Source organism: Psammomys obesus, unplaced genomic scaffold, assembly GCF_907164565.1.
Source record: "Psammomys obesus unplaced genomic scaffold, mPsaObe1.curated_primary_1811, whole genome shotgun sequence".
Classification (NCBI taxonomy): domain Eukaryota; kingdom Metazoa; phylum Chordata; class Mammalia; order Rodentia; family Muridae; genus Psammomys; species Psammomys obesus.
The window spans coordinates 16,145,893-16,159,964 of NW_026596131.1; the positions used below are offsets into that span (position 1 = coordinate 16,145,893).

Here is a 14,072-nt window from a genome sequence, read left to right on the forward strand (position 1 = left end):
ACACGCTCCTCACACGCTCCTCACACGCTCCTCACACGCTCCTCACACGCTCCTCACACGCTCCTCACACGCTCCCCGCTGAGCAGAAGGCTGGCAGATGAGCAGCCGGGTTGCGCAGCGTAATTGTTGCGGCTCTCTCCGGCCTGGGAAGGTCTCCTCAGGGGAAGGGTTGCAGCTCTGCTCCACGAAGCCTCTCCACACAGCAAACCTCACACGGTGTACTCCTCGGGAGGGAAACCCCAGACGGTCTCTTTGGAGAAAAGCAGCTGGAAGCTCAGCAGATGGCAGGGCTGTGCAGGGTTTCCTGAGGTGGGGACGGCGCAGCTCTCCAGGTTGGCCCGGGGACTGGTGGAATTTTTGTGGACTGGTCTTGGGGCAGGCATAGGGAGTGGTGGGATTTCATGCTCAGCCATTGGTATGATGTGTGATTCTCTTCCTTGGCCCTGATCTTAGGCTTGAGGTGAAGTCAGGGTCAGGGTGCTTTCCCCTTTGCCTCTGGTCCTTTGACCCCACAGTTAGGACAAGGGAGGGCCTGAGGGGTCCTCTGCGGACACCATAGGCAGCTAGAGGCAGGAAGGCAGTTCTTTTCAGCACCACTATGGAGCTGCTGTTGGTTCAAGCTTCAAGTCTGATCCTGAGTAGTTCGTTTAGGAGTATTGTAGTCACAGCACAATGTGCTGAAAATTTTCCTGGTGAAAATTGACTTAATCTCGTGTGCCCAATAAAGCTTACGATGTGAGCAGGCCGAAACTCTTTGTAAGGCACGTGTGACGTTGTGAGAGCCATGTTGTGTGTTAAGTTTTAATTACTCTGCTTCAGAGGTCCGTGAAACGAAAATGCCCATGACCTGTTCGCTCCTTTTGCCCAAGGACAGATACTGCCTGGAAAGATAGCGGCTGTTGTCTATGGAACCTAAGAGCCACGTTTTTACTCCAGTAAAGAAGTTTATTTGACCCAACGACACCAGATCTGCTTGACCGCATGTGGGCGGGAGGTCTGGAGGCAGGAAATACGTCAGAGTGTGTGCTTGCCACTGACTGGAGCTGAATTGTGGGGTTTGCCTTTTAAAGACCCTGCCAAATGTGACTGGGACCACTTCCCCGGGGCCCTCGGCACGGGCTTGGCCAGTATTGGTTAAGGCTTGCTCTAAAGTTGGCTTTACATTGAGGTAGTGTCTTGTTCTCGAGCAGTGGGACCAACAGGGAGGATCCGCGTGGTCTCAGACAGCACGGAGCTCAGCAGGGTGCTACCAGTGTGCTCAGAGGTTATGCACTCTCTCCGTGAGGAACGACTCTGCGTGTTGGTCCCGGTTCCTCCACGGGCCGCCGGGAAGCCTCCCTGCGGGCCTGCGGGCCTGCGGGCCAGGGAAATGCCGCCCCCAGCCCCAGGGTCCCACTTCACCCCACCGACAGTTTCACGGACGGGTCCGTAGGGTCGGGTAGACCCGGAGAGGCGGGGGCAGCCTCCCTCCCTCAGACTCCACAGCCTCTGGGGAGTGGTTTGAACCGGTTGAACCGAGCCTTCTCGCGGCCTCCAGCCCTCCAGCAGCCAGAGGGAACCTTTGGACGTCGCTCTGCGTCACCCGCCCCTAACCAGCAGGCCACGCCCCTCCGAGGGTTTCCCCGCCCCTTCCTCCTTGTCAGCCAATCCCGTCACGGGCTTGCGCCTGCCCCGCCCCGTCGCTGTACGGGCTTCAGGCCTGAAGCCGCTTCGTCGCCCCGCAGCGAACATGGAGATGCTGCTCAAGCAGGAGCTGGGCTACAGCTCAGTCAAAGCTGCGGGTCACTCGGGAGGCGGGTGCATTAGCCAGGGCCAGAGTTACGACACGGACAGAGGACGGGTGTTCGTGAAAGTGAATTCCAAGGCGGAGGTAGGGCGCCCGGCGCTGGGTCGGGGGCGCCCGGCGCTGGTCCGGCGCTGCCCCTGCGACCCCGGGCCGGCTCAGTCTGCAGAGATGGGCTCTGGCCGCTCGCTGCCCGCGCGTGGCCGCCGCAGCCCGGCGGTTTCCCCTGGCCTCGGGCTCCCCCGCCCTGGCCGGCTCTGGCAGCAGCGGCCTCGCGCGTGCGGCGCGTGGGATGCCGAGACTGCGGCGCCCACTTTGTTTGGCTAGTTTTGAGAAACGTTAGCGCACACGCGTCTATCCGGGGCTTGTTTTAGCCCGCGGAGACTAAAACGTACAGATCAAAGATCTTAAGGTATCAGAAACCAGGCACTCGCCCAGCCATGCTTGTTTGAGTGTGGGCTTTTATTTGTAAGCGCCCAGCGGAGGATGAGCCCCAGTGCTTCAGCTGTGTTCCTGGTTGCCGCCGTCCACTCCGGGCTTGGGTGGAAGGGGGTGGGTGGCTTACGTAGGAGTTGGCCGCGTCTTTTTGAATAAGACTGAAGGCGTTTATCTTCTTGCCCAGCCCTACAGCTCACACACCCTCAGAGTGCTTTTTATTACTTTTTTTATTTTTATTTTTATTTTTCACAACTTATTCATTATATATCCCGATTGAAGCCTCCTCCCTCAACTCCTCCCGGCCCCATCCTCCTTCCCTCTTTCCCTATCCTCTTCTTCTACTCCGCTGAAAAGGGGAGTTGTCCTCCTCTGCCACCTGCCCATAGCTTATCAAGTCTCATCAGGACTGCCTGGATCCTCTTCCTCCTGGCCTGGCAAGGCCGCCTCCCCATGAGCGAGTGATCAAAGAGCAGGCCAGCGAGTTCATGACAGAGGCAGCCCCTGCTCCCCTCCCTCGGAGATCCACATGGAGAATGAGCTGACAGTCGGCCCCATCTGAGCAGGGGGTCTAGGTCCACCGTGCACGGTCCTCGGTTGGTGCATCAGTCTCTGCGGGACCCCCTGGGCTCAGATCCTTTAGCTTGTTGGTCTCCTTGTGTGTTCTGTAGCCAACGCTGGCCTCCTTGAGTGCTGGGATCACGGGTCTGAGCCTCGAGCCTGGCTTGCTTTCACGAGTGTTAACCTTAGAAGTAGCATTATTTTTCAAGACTTGCCTCCAGCCTCTGTCTTCAGCTGAGCTTTGTCGGCTGCCCCTGAAGTTACTGGAGCGCGATGTTGCCCTGCACCAGCACGTGGTGGGGCAGTGATGTCCCCCCATGTTCTGCAGCTCTCTCCGCTTCGCTCTCGCCCGCTGTTTTCATCAGCGCCCTCCTTTACACACACCTCTGTGCCCCCTCTGGGTGATGGAAGAGGTTGAACCCAGGGCCTTGCACAGTACATGCTGAGCAAGTGCTACCTCACTGAGCTCCCTTCTCAACTCTGCTGATGGGTCTTAAAAAATGTTTTCTGTTGATTGGAGTTGAGTGTGGGTTCTTTCTTTTCTGTCTGTCTCTATCTTTTTGTTGTTGTTTTATTTTTTGAAACAGGATCTCACTATTTAGCCCTAGCTGGCCTAGAATTTGCAGACTGGCCTTGAACTAACAGAGAAGCACCTCCTCGCTTGCATTTTCCCTCAGGAAGTGAGACACAGTTCACCCTGTATGTAGCCCAGGCTAGCCTGGAGCTCATTTTGGAACCCTCAGCCTGTCCAGTGGTGGTATTACGCTTAACTAGCCAGCACGCACTGCTGACGATACACTTGTGTGTATATGTGGGTGTGAGTGGGTGCCCACGGAGACCAGGGGTATCAGCTCCTCCTGAAGCTGGGTTTCCCTGTGGTTGTGACCTGCCTGACGTGGGAGCTGAACTCGGGACCTCTGCAAGAGCAGTATGCACTTTTAGCCATGAAGCCAGTCACATTGCTAGGTCATTTCCACTTCAAAGTGCATTTTCCATCTTCCAGTCTTCCTTTTCCTTTGGTCATTCTCGATCTGGAACATACAGTATTAATTATGTAGGTGCACTGTGATTGTAAATATAACTTTTGTTGGAAATAGCTCCTTGTTCTGCTTGCTATGAGGTAAGACTTTTAAGGCTACCTGGCTGCTCTTCCCTTTGCTTTCTTCCTCTTTTTTTTTTTTAGATTTATTTATTTATACATATGAGCACTTTATTTGCTCATATGTGTGCCTGCTTATCAGAAGAGAGCAGATCCCATTATAGGTGGTTGTGAGCCACCATGTGTGTGCTGGGAATTGAACTCAGGACCTCTGGAAGGGCAGACAGTGCTCTTAACCGCTGAGCTATCTCTCCAGCCCTTCCCTTTGCTTTCTTATGCATTGCTAGGATCTGCTTGGACGAAGTTGTTTTTCTCACTTGAGTGTTCTCATTTGACTCTTGTGAACTTAAGAAATTGATTTGATCTCATTTTTAGATTGTTTCTAGATTTTGTTTTGTTTTTCGCAATGATCCACTGCGGCTTAATTTTCCCATAGGTCTATTCATGACTAGCTACTTTCTTATCTTAGAATACTGAGACCACATAAGCAGTAAATTGCTTCTGTAAAGGAGCTCTGCTTCTTAATGACGTCACAGTTCCTTTTAAAACATCTGCATTTTCTCAATGTTGCCTTTGTGAGTTCTCCATCACCAGTGCCTCTGTATCAGCTCAGCTTCTTCACGTTCTAAAGAGGTCGCTATAAACGTTCTGTCTAGGACACCGTTCTTTCTTCTCAGAAATGTTGGCCTTCTTTTGAGTAATAATAACCTTTGTAAAGTGCTTAGAATGGGCTGTTAGCTATCCCTCAGTTAATCATGGCCCAAGCCTAAGAAATGTGGTATTTTCTCATTTTACAGGTGAAGCAAAGAAAGCTTAACTAACTTGCGCTAGATCACAAAGGTAGTAACTAGGAGAGTGAGTAGAAGAATTCCTGTGGCAGCAATGTTCAGTAGGGTCGGTGGTTGCAGTTTAGACGTTCACCCTGTGAAGTAGTATACGTGATGAAGGTCTAACAGATAACCAGATCCCAGGCCTAAATGATTCTGTGTAAAATGATAAAGCAGCACTCAGGATGCTGAGGCAAGAGGATTGTGAGTTTGAGGCCAGCATGGACAACATAGAAAAACCAGGTCTTATAAAAACAACAGCAGCAGCAAAAGAACAACAACAACAAAACCCAGAAACACAAAACGAATGAGCAAGCAGGAAGAAGAACTCTGTGATGGTGGACGTCCAGGTGGAGACAGCTGTCTCTTGGGTGGAATTTGTTGTTTGTTTTGAGATAGGGTTTTTCTGTGTAACCTTGGGTGTCCTAGAACACACACTCTAGACCAGGCTGGCCTCGAACTCAGAGATTCACCTGCCTCTGCCTCTCAAGTGTTGGGATTAAAGGCCTGTGCCACCACCACTGAGTGGTATCTGAACTCTTGATCTCATATGATGATGCTGCTTCAAGATTAACTGACTGGTGCACTTGCACTCGGAGGCAGAAGCAGGTGGTTCTCTATGTATTCGAGACCAGCCTGGTCTACATAGCCAGTTTTAGGACAGCCAGGGCTACACAGAGACCTTGTTTCAAAAAACAAAAATCAAATAAATGCAGTCCCAAACTGGAAAGTACAGGCTTGCTTGTGCCTGTGTGACTTGAGCACTTCTAGCCTTTTCCTGTGCCAAGTACCCTGAGAGAGCGGACTGTGTCTGTTGAGCCCTCTGTCCAGCGTAAATGTCATTTGAAGTTATAATAGTAGAGGAAATTATGACTAACCGCTCTTTCTCTGGTGACTTCAGCCTCCTCCTTCCTTGTTTACTGACAGGCTAAGAGAATGTTTGAAGGTGAGATGGCAAGTTTAACTGCCATCCTGAGGACAGGCACAGTGAAAGCGCCCAAGCCCCTCAAGGTTCTCGATGCCCCAGGAGGTGGGAGCATGCTGGTGATGGAGCATTTGGACATGCGCTACCTGAGCAGGTCTGTCCCCCACTGCCTCTTCTGGCTGAAAGCAGAGGCTTTCCTTCTCCTGTGTGGTTCTTTGGTTTTGGAATATTGTATATCGGGCACGATTTTGAGGTGTTGTGTACAGAGCCCGTGACTACAGAGATGCCTCCACATCATGAATGGCGTGTGCACTCTGCCCACCACAGTCACAGGGGGACTCTATAAAGTGAGGTGCTCACTGGAGACTCAGCCGAAAAGTCTAAGCAGAGTAGGAAGGATGGTCAGAGGATGGGGACCTCTGCTTCAGTTTTGTTTTTGAAACAGGGTCTTGTAGGTGTACTCTTTTAGCTATTTTATTAGGTTCTTATATCGACCACCATTCTCTACCCCAATCCCTTCCAATCCCCCCAACACTAGGTAGGCAAGAAAGAAGGTCGGCGGGAAAAGGGGCCATAGACCTCTTTGGACTACTCTATGGTCATCAGGGGCATCTGGTTCCTTAGGGGAAGTCCCATCTCAGCCATCAGAATAGCCAGCAGTCCAGCAAACCAGCAAACCAGCAATAGCAAACACAGCAGCGTGGGGAGCAGCCGCCACAGCCACAGGCCCTCCCAGGCTCTGCCATCTCCTCCCTCTCCACAGGCCCCAGAGTTAAACTACCTGCAGTTGGCAAAGATCACAGCCCTGCCAGAGCCTGACACAGTCAGAGTCAGCGGCTGTGGACAAACTGAAGCAGCCCACGTCCCACACCCGGGACTAAAACAAAAACGTATTCCTATAGCATAACTGGTTTTTTTTTAAAGAAACCAAAATCCTCACCACAGGGTCTCACGCAGCTGGCCCTTGACCCTCCTGCCTCCTCCTCCTCAGGATGCTTGTGTGCCACTGCATCCCAGTTTCCCTCTCTTCAGTAGGATGAACATCATGCTCAGGATCTGCCTTGCTTTATGTGCCTTGACAGCAGAACAATCTGCTGTTTGTGTGCCATTTGTTTAGCTCCTGCATTTTGGTTTTAGCTTTGCTGCCACGCTTGGGGCCCAGCTCGCAGATCTACACCTTGAGAACAAGAAGCTTGGAGAGGGGCTCCTGAAGGAGGCCGGCACCGTGGGTAAGGGGCTAATGAGCCTTAAGAGACTCTGCTTAGAAAAGGGCCTTCAGCCAGCAGGGACTCAGGGATGGGGTAGTGCTGTATGTAGCCTATTCTGATGCCACAGCAAAGGATGGGCACCCCAAGGTGACACCATGGAGGCGATTGTCACGCTGTGTCCTGGACACACTGAAAAACAGGAAATGTTGCTGGACTCGAAGCCATGTGGTGTGATGCTTGTTTTACATCTGAGTATCCAGACGGGAGCCTAAGTTGTTTTGGCTTTCAAGAAAAGTGACCCCTTTAAACACCCCGTCTTCTCTTGCACGTGCACACCATTCTTGAGGCTCAGAATGGCAGCCCTAATGCCGCCATCTAGAACAAAGTACAGTGTTAGCATTGAAGGAATTTCTCAGTGTTTCCAGGCTGACAGTTGATAGCCTATATGCAGCTCGTATGCTGATTCTGTTAGAGCAGCTGACAGTCAGAAAGCGATGACCCAGAGCCTACTCTAGAGCCCTGCTGATGTGTCCTGGCAGCCTGTCCATCGTGTCATGATGTGCTGGCAGTACCACCAGCCTGTCTCCCTGTCCTATGAGGACCTACTAATAGGCCCTGGCAAACTGGCTTTCCTGTTGCTTTCAGGCCACGTGGAATTCACTTGATTGGAGTTTTCTTAATTTGGGGGAGACACATGAGGTTGAGGCCATTTCAAAGCATAACAGTTTTATCTTTCAAAAGGGGCACTACATTGACACTGGAAAAACGTGCTTTTCTGATGGATTATCGGGTTGATGTTTTTCTCTGTAAAGGACTTCATGTTTCGCCTGTCTATTTTGACACTGTTACTCATCCCTCCGTCCCCGTGTTCCCTGTGGTTCTCAGTTCTGCTTCCAGCACAGCTAGCGTCCCAGTGCAGACACCGTGCTGAGCAACCTGAGCGGAGCGCCCTGCTCATCCCAGGGAGCGAGCATAGGAGGGAGGGGCATGCTGATGGCAGGGCAGCAGCTCTGAGCCCAAGGCTCTCGTGGAGCAAGGGGACAAACTGCTCACTTCTGTTCCTCCTTATGAAAGGGAAAGGCGCCGGCCAGGCGGAGCGGCTCTTCGTGGACCAGTTTGGGTTTGAAGTCGTGACATGCTGTGGGTACCTCCCCCAGGTGAGTGGCACAGAACCCACTTCATTTCACTGTGGGGAGGCTACCCTGCTCCTTTTCTGGGCGGTTTTCTACGTCTCTGCACCTCTTCTTCCCTGATAATTTTAGGAAGTTGACATGAAATAAACTCAGTGTGAGATTAAGATGAGAAATCGGGCAGAAGGGACAGTAAGCTAGGATGCTGGATGTCAGGGCTTAAAAATTAGAGAGTTTGTAACTTTGACTTTGCTTAGCTTTATAATGTATTTACGTTCCACAGTTGTTGGGAAGGCTGCACGTGGTCATTTGGCACACACCGCTTACCGCTCCTCCCAGGACACACAGCTGACCGTCTCGGCCTGTGTTGTGTTTCATGTTGCCTGGTGACCCCTCACCCCTTTAGCCTCCGGTGGCTGCCTCGTGCTTCCTGCAGCCCATTCTACTCTGGGATCTCTGGGCATGTAAGCCTGCTTCAGTTCTGATGTCTTCTGCTTCCTGCTTTCCTGTCACCTGTGCAGGTAAATGACTGGCAGAAGGACTGGGTCACATTCTACGCCAGGCAGCGCATCCAGCCCCAGATAGACATGGTGGAGGAGAAGTGTGGGGACCGGGAAGCTCTTGAACTGTGGTCTGCCCTGCAGGTGAGCAGGGCCTCTGTGACATGCACAGTGCCAGCAGCACGCCACCACGAGCCCTGACACAGGGCGGGCACCAAGGCAGGGGTGGCATCTAAGTCTGCTTCCGGATGGGAAGCGTAGAGCTTGGCAGTGTCCCGTCTGCTCTAAGTCAGGCACATTTGAGCACCTGTTCAGATACATGGAAAACAAGTTTACTTCTGCGGACCGACCGCTCTGTTTAAGGCTCTGTCTTGCTCCCTGCAGTTGAAGATCCCTGACCTGTTCCGCGATCTGGAGATTGTACCTTCCTTGCTTCATGGAGACCTCTGGGGAGGGAATGTAGCAGAAGATTCCTCTGGACCCATCATTTTTGACCCAGCATCCTTCTACGGCCACTCAGAATATGAGCTTGCAATAGCCGGCATGTTTGGGGGCTTCAGCAGCTCCTTTTACTCTGCCTACCATAGCAAGATCCCTAAAGCCCCCGGATTCGAGAAGCGCTTGCAGCTCTATCAGCTGTTTCACTATCTGAACCACTGGAATCACTTTGGATCTGGGTATAGAGGATCCTCTTTAAACATAATGAGGAATCTCAGCAAGTGAGCTGGCCTCCCCCCGGAGGGAGGAGTTCCTGTGAGTGCGCTGGGCCTTCTAATGAGATGACGGTATATCTAGATCAAGTCTTAGCATCACAGGTCCCACTGTGAACTGAGGGGAATGCCTCAGGGTCAAGAGACCAGATTCCAACTGTTTGCTCAAGGAGCTCATGATTCCCCACACTCCCCATTCTCATGAATTCTTCCCATTTACTCCGTGGCTGGACTTGCTTAGAATCTTGTAATGGTTTGCTTCTTTTTCCTTTTTTTCTCCCCTTCCCCCTATTCTTCTCTCATATTTTACATTCTTACCAGTTTCCCCTTTCTACCTTCCCCACTGTCTTCTCCTCTCTCCCCCAGGCCCATCCCCCCTTCACCTCCCCTCAGAAAAGAGCAGGCCTCCTAGGGACATCAACCAGACATGGCATAAGACGCTATAATAAGACCAGGAACATACTTTCCCATCAAGGCTGGATGAGGCTGCCCAGTAGGAGGAGAAGGTCTCACAAAGAGGTGAAAGAGCCGGGACCCCGCTCCCACTGTTAGGATTCCCAGAAGAACACCAAAGAACTCAGCCATAGCGTGAAAGAGTCGGGCCCCGCTCCCACTGTTGGGATTCCCAGAAGAACACCAAAGAACTTAGCCATAGCGTGCATACAGAGGACCTAGGTCAGACCCTGCAGGCTCCCTATTCACTCCCAGCCCCTGTGTCCCTGTCAGTTGACTCGGTGGGCCATAAGCTTTGTAAAGTATGGCTTATCTCAGAGGAAAGGTTATGTGCACATTGAAAGACTTCCTGGCTAGATTAGGCCTCACTGGTGATGTGAACACAGACTTAGGAAGTTCAGGTATAGTGAGCCACGCTCTGCTGCAGGGGTGAAGAAGGGTGAGAGACTGTGTGGCGCAGTGAGGCGCCCACTGTGCTGGGAGGCCACTGCACCACTCGCCAGCTCCTCCGTGGGAATTACCATTTCTGAGCTGTGCACAGCGACTTTTTGTGATACTTAGGCTTGATCTAGACATGGCGTCATCTTATTAGAAGATTAGAATAATGACCAGTTCTAAAATGGGTGACATTCCTTTGCTTATGTAGCACTTCTGGACCCTGCTTTAAGCTGAGTAGCTCTGGAGATTGCCTTGTAGACTGACCAAACTACCAACCTTAAAGGTAACTTGGCTAAGTTTAGAAGCCTGGAAATACTCCTGTTATGCCAACTTTGTGCTCTTTTCTTCCTTCATTCCTTCTTTCTTTTTCTTTCTTCCTTCCATCCTTCCTTTCTTTTTCTTTTCCTTCCTTCCTTCTTTCCTTCCTTCCTTCCTTCTTTTTTTCTTTTCTTCCTTTTTTTTTTTGTTTTTTTAAGACAGGGCTCTGTGTAGCCCTGGATGTCCTAAACTCGCTCTGTAGACCAGGCTGGTCTTGAACTTGGAGATCCACCTGTTTCTCTGCCTCCCAAGCACTGGGATTAAAGGTGTGAGCTGCCACCACACAGCGTTGTGCTGTTTTCTAAAGTTGTCATTCCATTGAAACATACGGACATTGGATTAATATTTTTCTGTTTTTCAGCATTGTAGAAATGGGAGGTTTGATGAATGACACTGATGTTGAGAAATCTTTTTGCCTAAAAATTTTAATAAAATTGCAGTTGTTTCAGTGAAGCCTGAGATGAGTATATTTCCACATTTATGTACTCAACGTTTATCTTAGCCATTTGCCAGAAAACATTGTGTCTTAGTTAGGGTTCTATTGCTGTGAACCCTAAGCTGTCACGACCACGACAGCTCTTATAAAGGAAAACATTTAACTGGGGCTGGCTCACAGGTTTGGAGGTTTAGCTCATTGTCATCATGGTGGGAAGCATGGCAGCGTGCAGGCAGACATGGAGGAGCTGAGAGTTCTCCATCTTGACCCGTTGGCAGCAGGAGACTTTCCCACTGGATGTGGCTTGAGCATTTGTAAGACCTCGAATTCTGCCTCCACAGTGACACTCCTCTCCAAGAAGGCCACACTTCCTGATAGTGCCCCTCCTTATGGGCCAAGCCAAGCATTCAAGCTGCCACACATTGTAATGCTGTATTGTGATAATAAATAGGTAGGATGATTGTTTCTTTCTGTTTTGAATGGGGATCATATTAGTTACTTTTCTATTGATGGAAAAACATCATGGCCAAGGCAGTTTTTAGAAGAAAGAGTTGACTTAGGCTTACAGTTACAGAGGGCCTGTAATGGAGGGAACCGCGTGGCAGCTCACGCTGGACGCTGAGAGCTCACTGCAAGCACAGGCATGAGAGTGAACCTGGCATGGCCATGGCTTTCAAGCCTCAGAGCCCACCCCCAGGAACTTAGTTTCTCTAGCTGGCCACAGCTCCTAACCCTACCCCGACAGCACTATCCACTGGTGACGGAATATTCAAAACAGCTGAGCTACCGGGGACATTTTCCCTCCAGCCACCACAGGGTCTCCCGTAGCCTCAGCTGACTGAGTTCCTCTCCCACCTCAGCCCTCTCCTTACCTCATCTCCAGTTTGCTTTTTGTTTTTGTTCACAATACTGTCATAGACACCCATGAAATTGTCCCGACTGCTAGTTTAGGAGACTTAAGATCCCAGCTATCTTGCCTCTGAATTTCAGTGCCTCTTCCTAGCCTTCCCCACCCACTGTGTCCTGTTTTCACAGGTTCTTTCTGGGTGTCTTGTAACCTGTCATGGCCCGTGTGAAGTAAAGTTCAAGGGACTGTGAGAGGAGAGGCTTTCCTTTTGAGATGACCTAAAAGTCTGTTCAGAAATAGACGACAGATTCACCTGAAACACATCCCTTGGATTTTTAGACAGCAGTTACACAAAGCAGCTTAGAGCCCTCCAGCCCCCAGAGAGGACAGATCCTACAACCTCAAAAGCTTGAAGCTTGAGGCTGGCAAGCACTGGAGCTTCATTAGTCTTAAAGAGAGTTGTCTGAGCAGCCTGAAATTCCACACACAATCTGTCAGCTAGTAACAAAAACGCTTCTGCATGCACTGGTCTCAATGCTACGTCAAGGTCAGAGGTAGGACTGGCCTCAAGTGGAGACACCAGGTATGTTTCCTGTGGATGGCTGTTCTAGCTGCCTTTGGAGTGACCTTTCCTCACTGTCAAGTGTTTTTACTTGGTGTGGTCTTGAAGGATCATAACCAGTAGTGTGGGCAGCAGAGAAGGCCTGAGTGGGTTTGTGGGATTGACATGAGCCTAAAATATCAGCACCACAGCCTCAGATCCACGAGACTTTGGCAAAGCCTTTCTTCCAGGTAAAGCACAGAGAGATAGCAGAACTTTCCTCTGGTCTGAGCGTGAATGTTGACAGCACATGTGGAAAATGTCTGCCATAGCTTCTCCTCCCAGATACTCACTGCCTGGAGACTGCTCCCCTTCAGAGACTTCCTGCTGAGTCAGTATAAGCTGCCTCCTGACTTAGCTGCATGCCACAAACCCTGCCTACTTGTTCAGCTGTGGATAACAAACACACTGAGATTCTGGAATCCTGAAGCTTGTCCATTGGAGAGGCCAGTCCACCCTATCCCAGCTTTTCTGTGTGTTCACGTTTGTCTTTTCCTCATTCCCTCACGGCCCCCGTTAGGTTAGTCCCTGGAGCCATGGAAGACCCAGCACAGAGGAAGAGGTGGAAATGGTGCTTGGCTTTAGAACCAGGTTAGAACCCTGGCTCTGGAGAGGCCTGCTCCGGCCTCCATGATTGGGAGCGATCGAGCCACATTAGGAGGACCTATCAACGTCTCTTGCTTGATGGTGTCTGCTGAGCCTGGGTTCCAGTCCTCCCACATAGGTGGCAGATGCAGGAGTTATTAAAGAGCCTCCAGGGAAACCCCGCCTCCATTTTGAGCCAGGGACAGGTCACAAAGACCATGAGGATGGCCAGCACTGACAGGCTTTGCCCCCTGAGGCCTCACAGGTGTTATCTCTTCATATGCTTCATGGGCAGTAACCTCACCCTTACTGTGAGGGTGTCTGATAAGGGAACGGTTGAAGCTGTCAGGCCACGAGGGGAACCCTGAGCAGCATGGTGGAGACAGACTTCCTAGGATGCATTCTGGGAATCCTGTCCCAGGAAGGCCTGAGGCTAAGATTCAGAGGTTGGAGCCCCAAACCAGACTCAGCTTCTAATGTTCTGAGCTGTCTCTCACTGGGTCTGGTGCAAGTTAACTTCTCTGTGCTTTGGTTTCTGCAAAGAGTGGTGGGGATAGTTATAGGGCCCTCCCACAGGGTATCTGTGGGCTTAGCTGACATTCCCTTGTGCCCTAGCACGTCTGAAAGCTCAGCCACGGGTCATCCAGCCAGTTAATCTTCTCATTCGGAGACATTACAGCACAGGGGAGGCCTCAGCAGCTCTGCGGAGATTTTCGCAAGCTCCCCTAAACAGCGGAGGGCTAGCACAGACTGTCCCCTATGGCAGTCTGTGAACGTGTTCCTGTATGCATGTGTACGCGCCCGGGTACACATGAGCAGGTATGTCTTGAAGCTTGTTTCCTTCATGGCTGTCTGAGATCCAGAGTCTCATACCCTGGGCGGGGTAGGCTGCTGCTATCCCCGAGCAGTCTCTATCGCCCAGCCCTGGGGCGGTAATGGTGCCACTCTGGCCTGGCTAGGGCATCCCTATCTGGGCAGTGAGAGCCTCTCCATAGGATAGCCGAGTCTCTAGGCTGTGCCTTGCGTGGCAAGGATAAAGAAGCCCGGGCACAAACCTTCCGGCGTGCACTCCCAGTTTGCCCAGTTGTAAAGAGGACACAGGGCCTAGGGCAGACCCTGATGTGTGCAGATGTGCTGGGACCTCCGTAAGGACACGAAGTCACCCTTTCCATCCACCTCCCCGGCTTTACAGAACACCCAGTGCCAGGTCTGTGGG

At 51.3% G+C, this 14,072-nt stretch overlaps 1 protein-coding gene across 1 annotated transcript; it reads left to right on the forward strand.

Moving 5' to 3' along the window:
• Positions 1-1,693: 1,693 nt before the first annotated feature.
• Positions 1,694-10,840, forward strand: Fn3krp (fructosamine 3 kinase related protein). The gene is made up of 6 exons (XM_055592540.1): positions 1,694-1,870; positions 5,633-5,784; positions 6,768-6,859; positions 7,913-7,995; positions 8,490-8,612; positions 8,853-10,840. Exons 1-6 carry the CDS (start codon positions 1,730-1,732, stop codon positions 9,189-9,191), a joined length of 930 nt encoding a protein of 309 aa, XP_055448515.1. The 5' UTR covers positions 1,694-1,729; the 3' UTR covers positions 9,192-10,840.
• Positions 10,841-14,072: the final 3,232 nt, after the last annotated feature.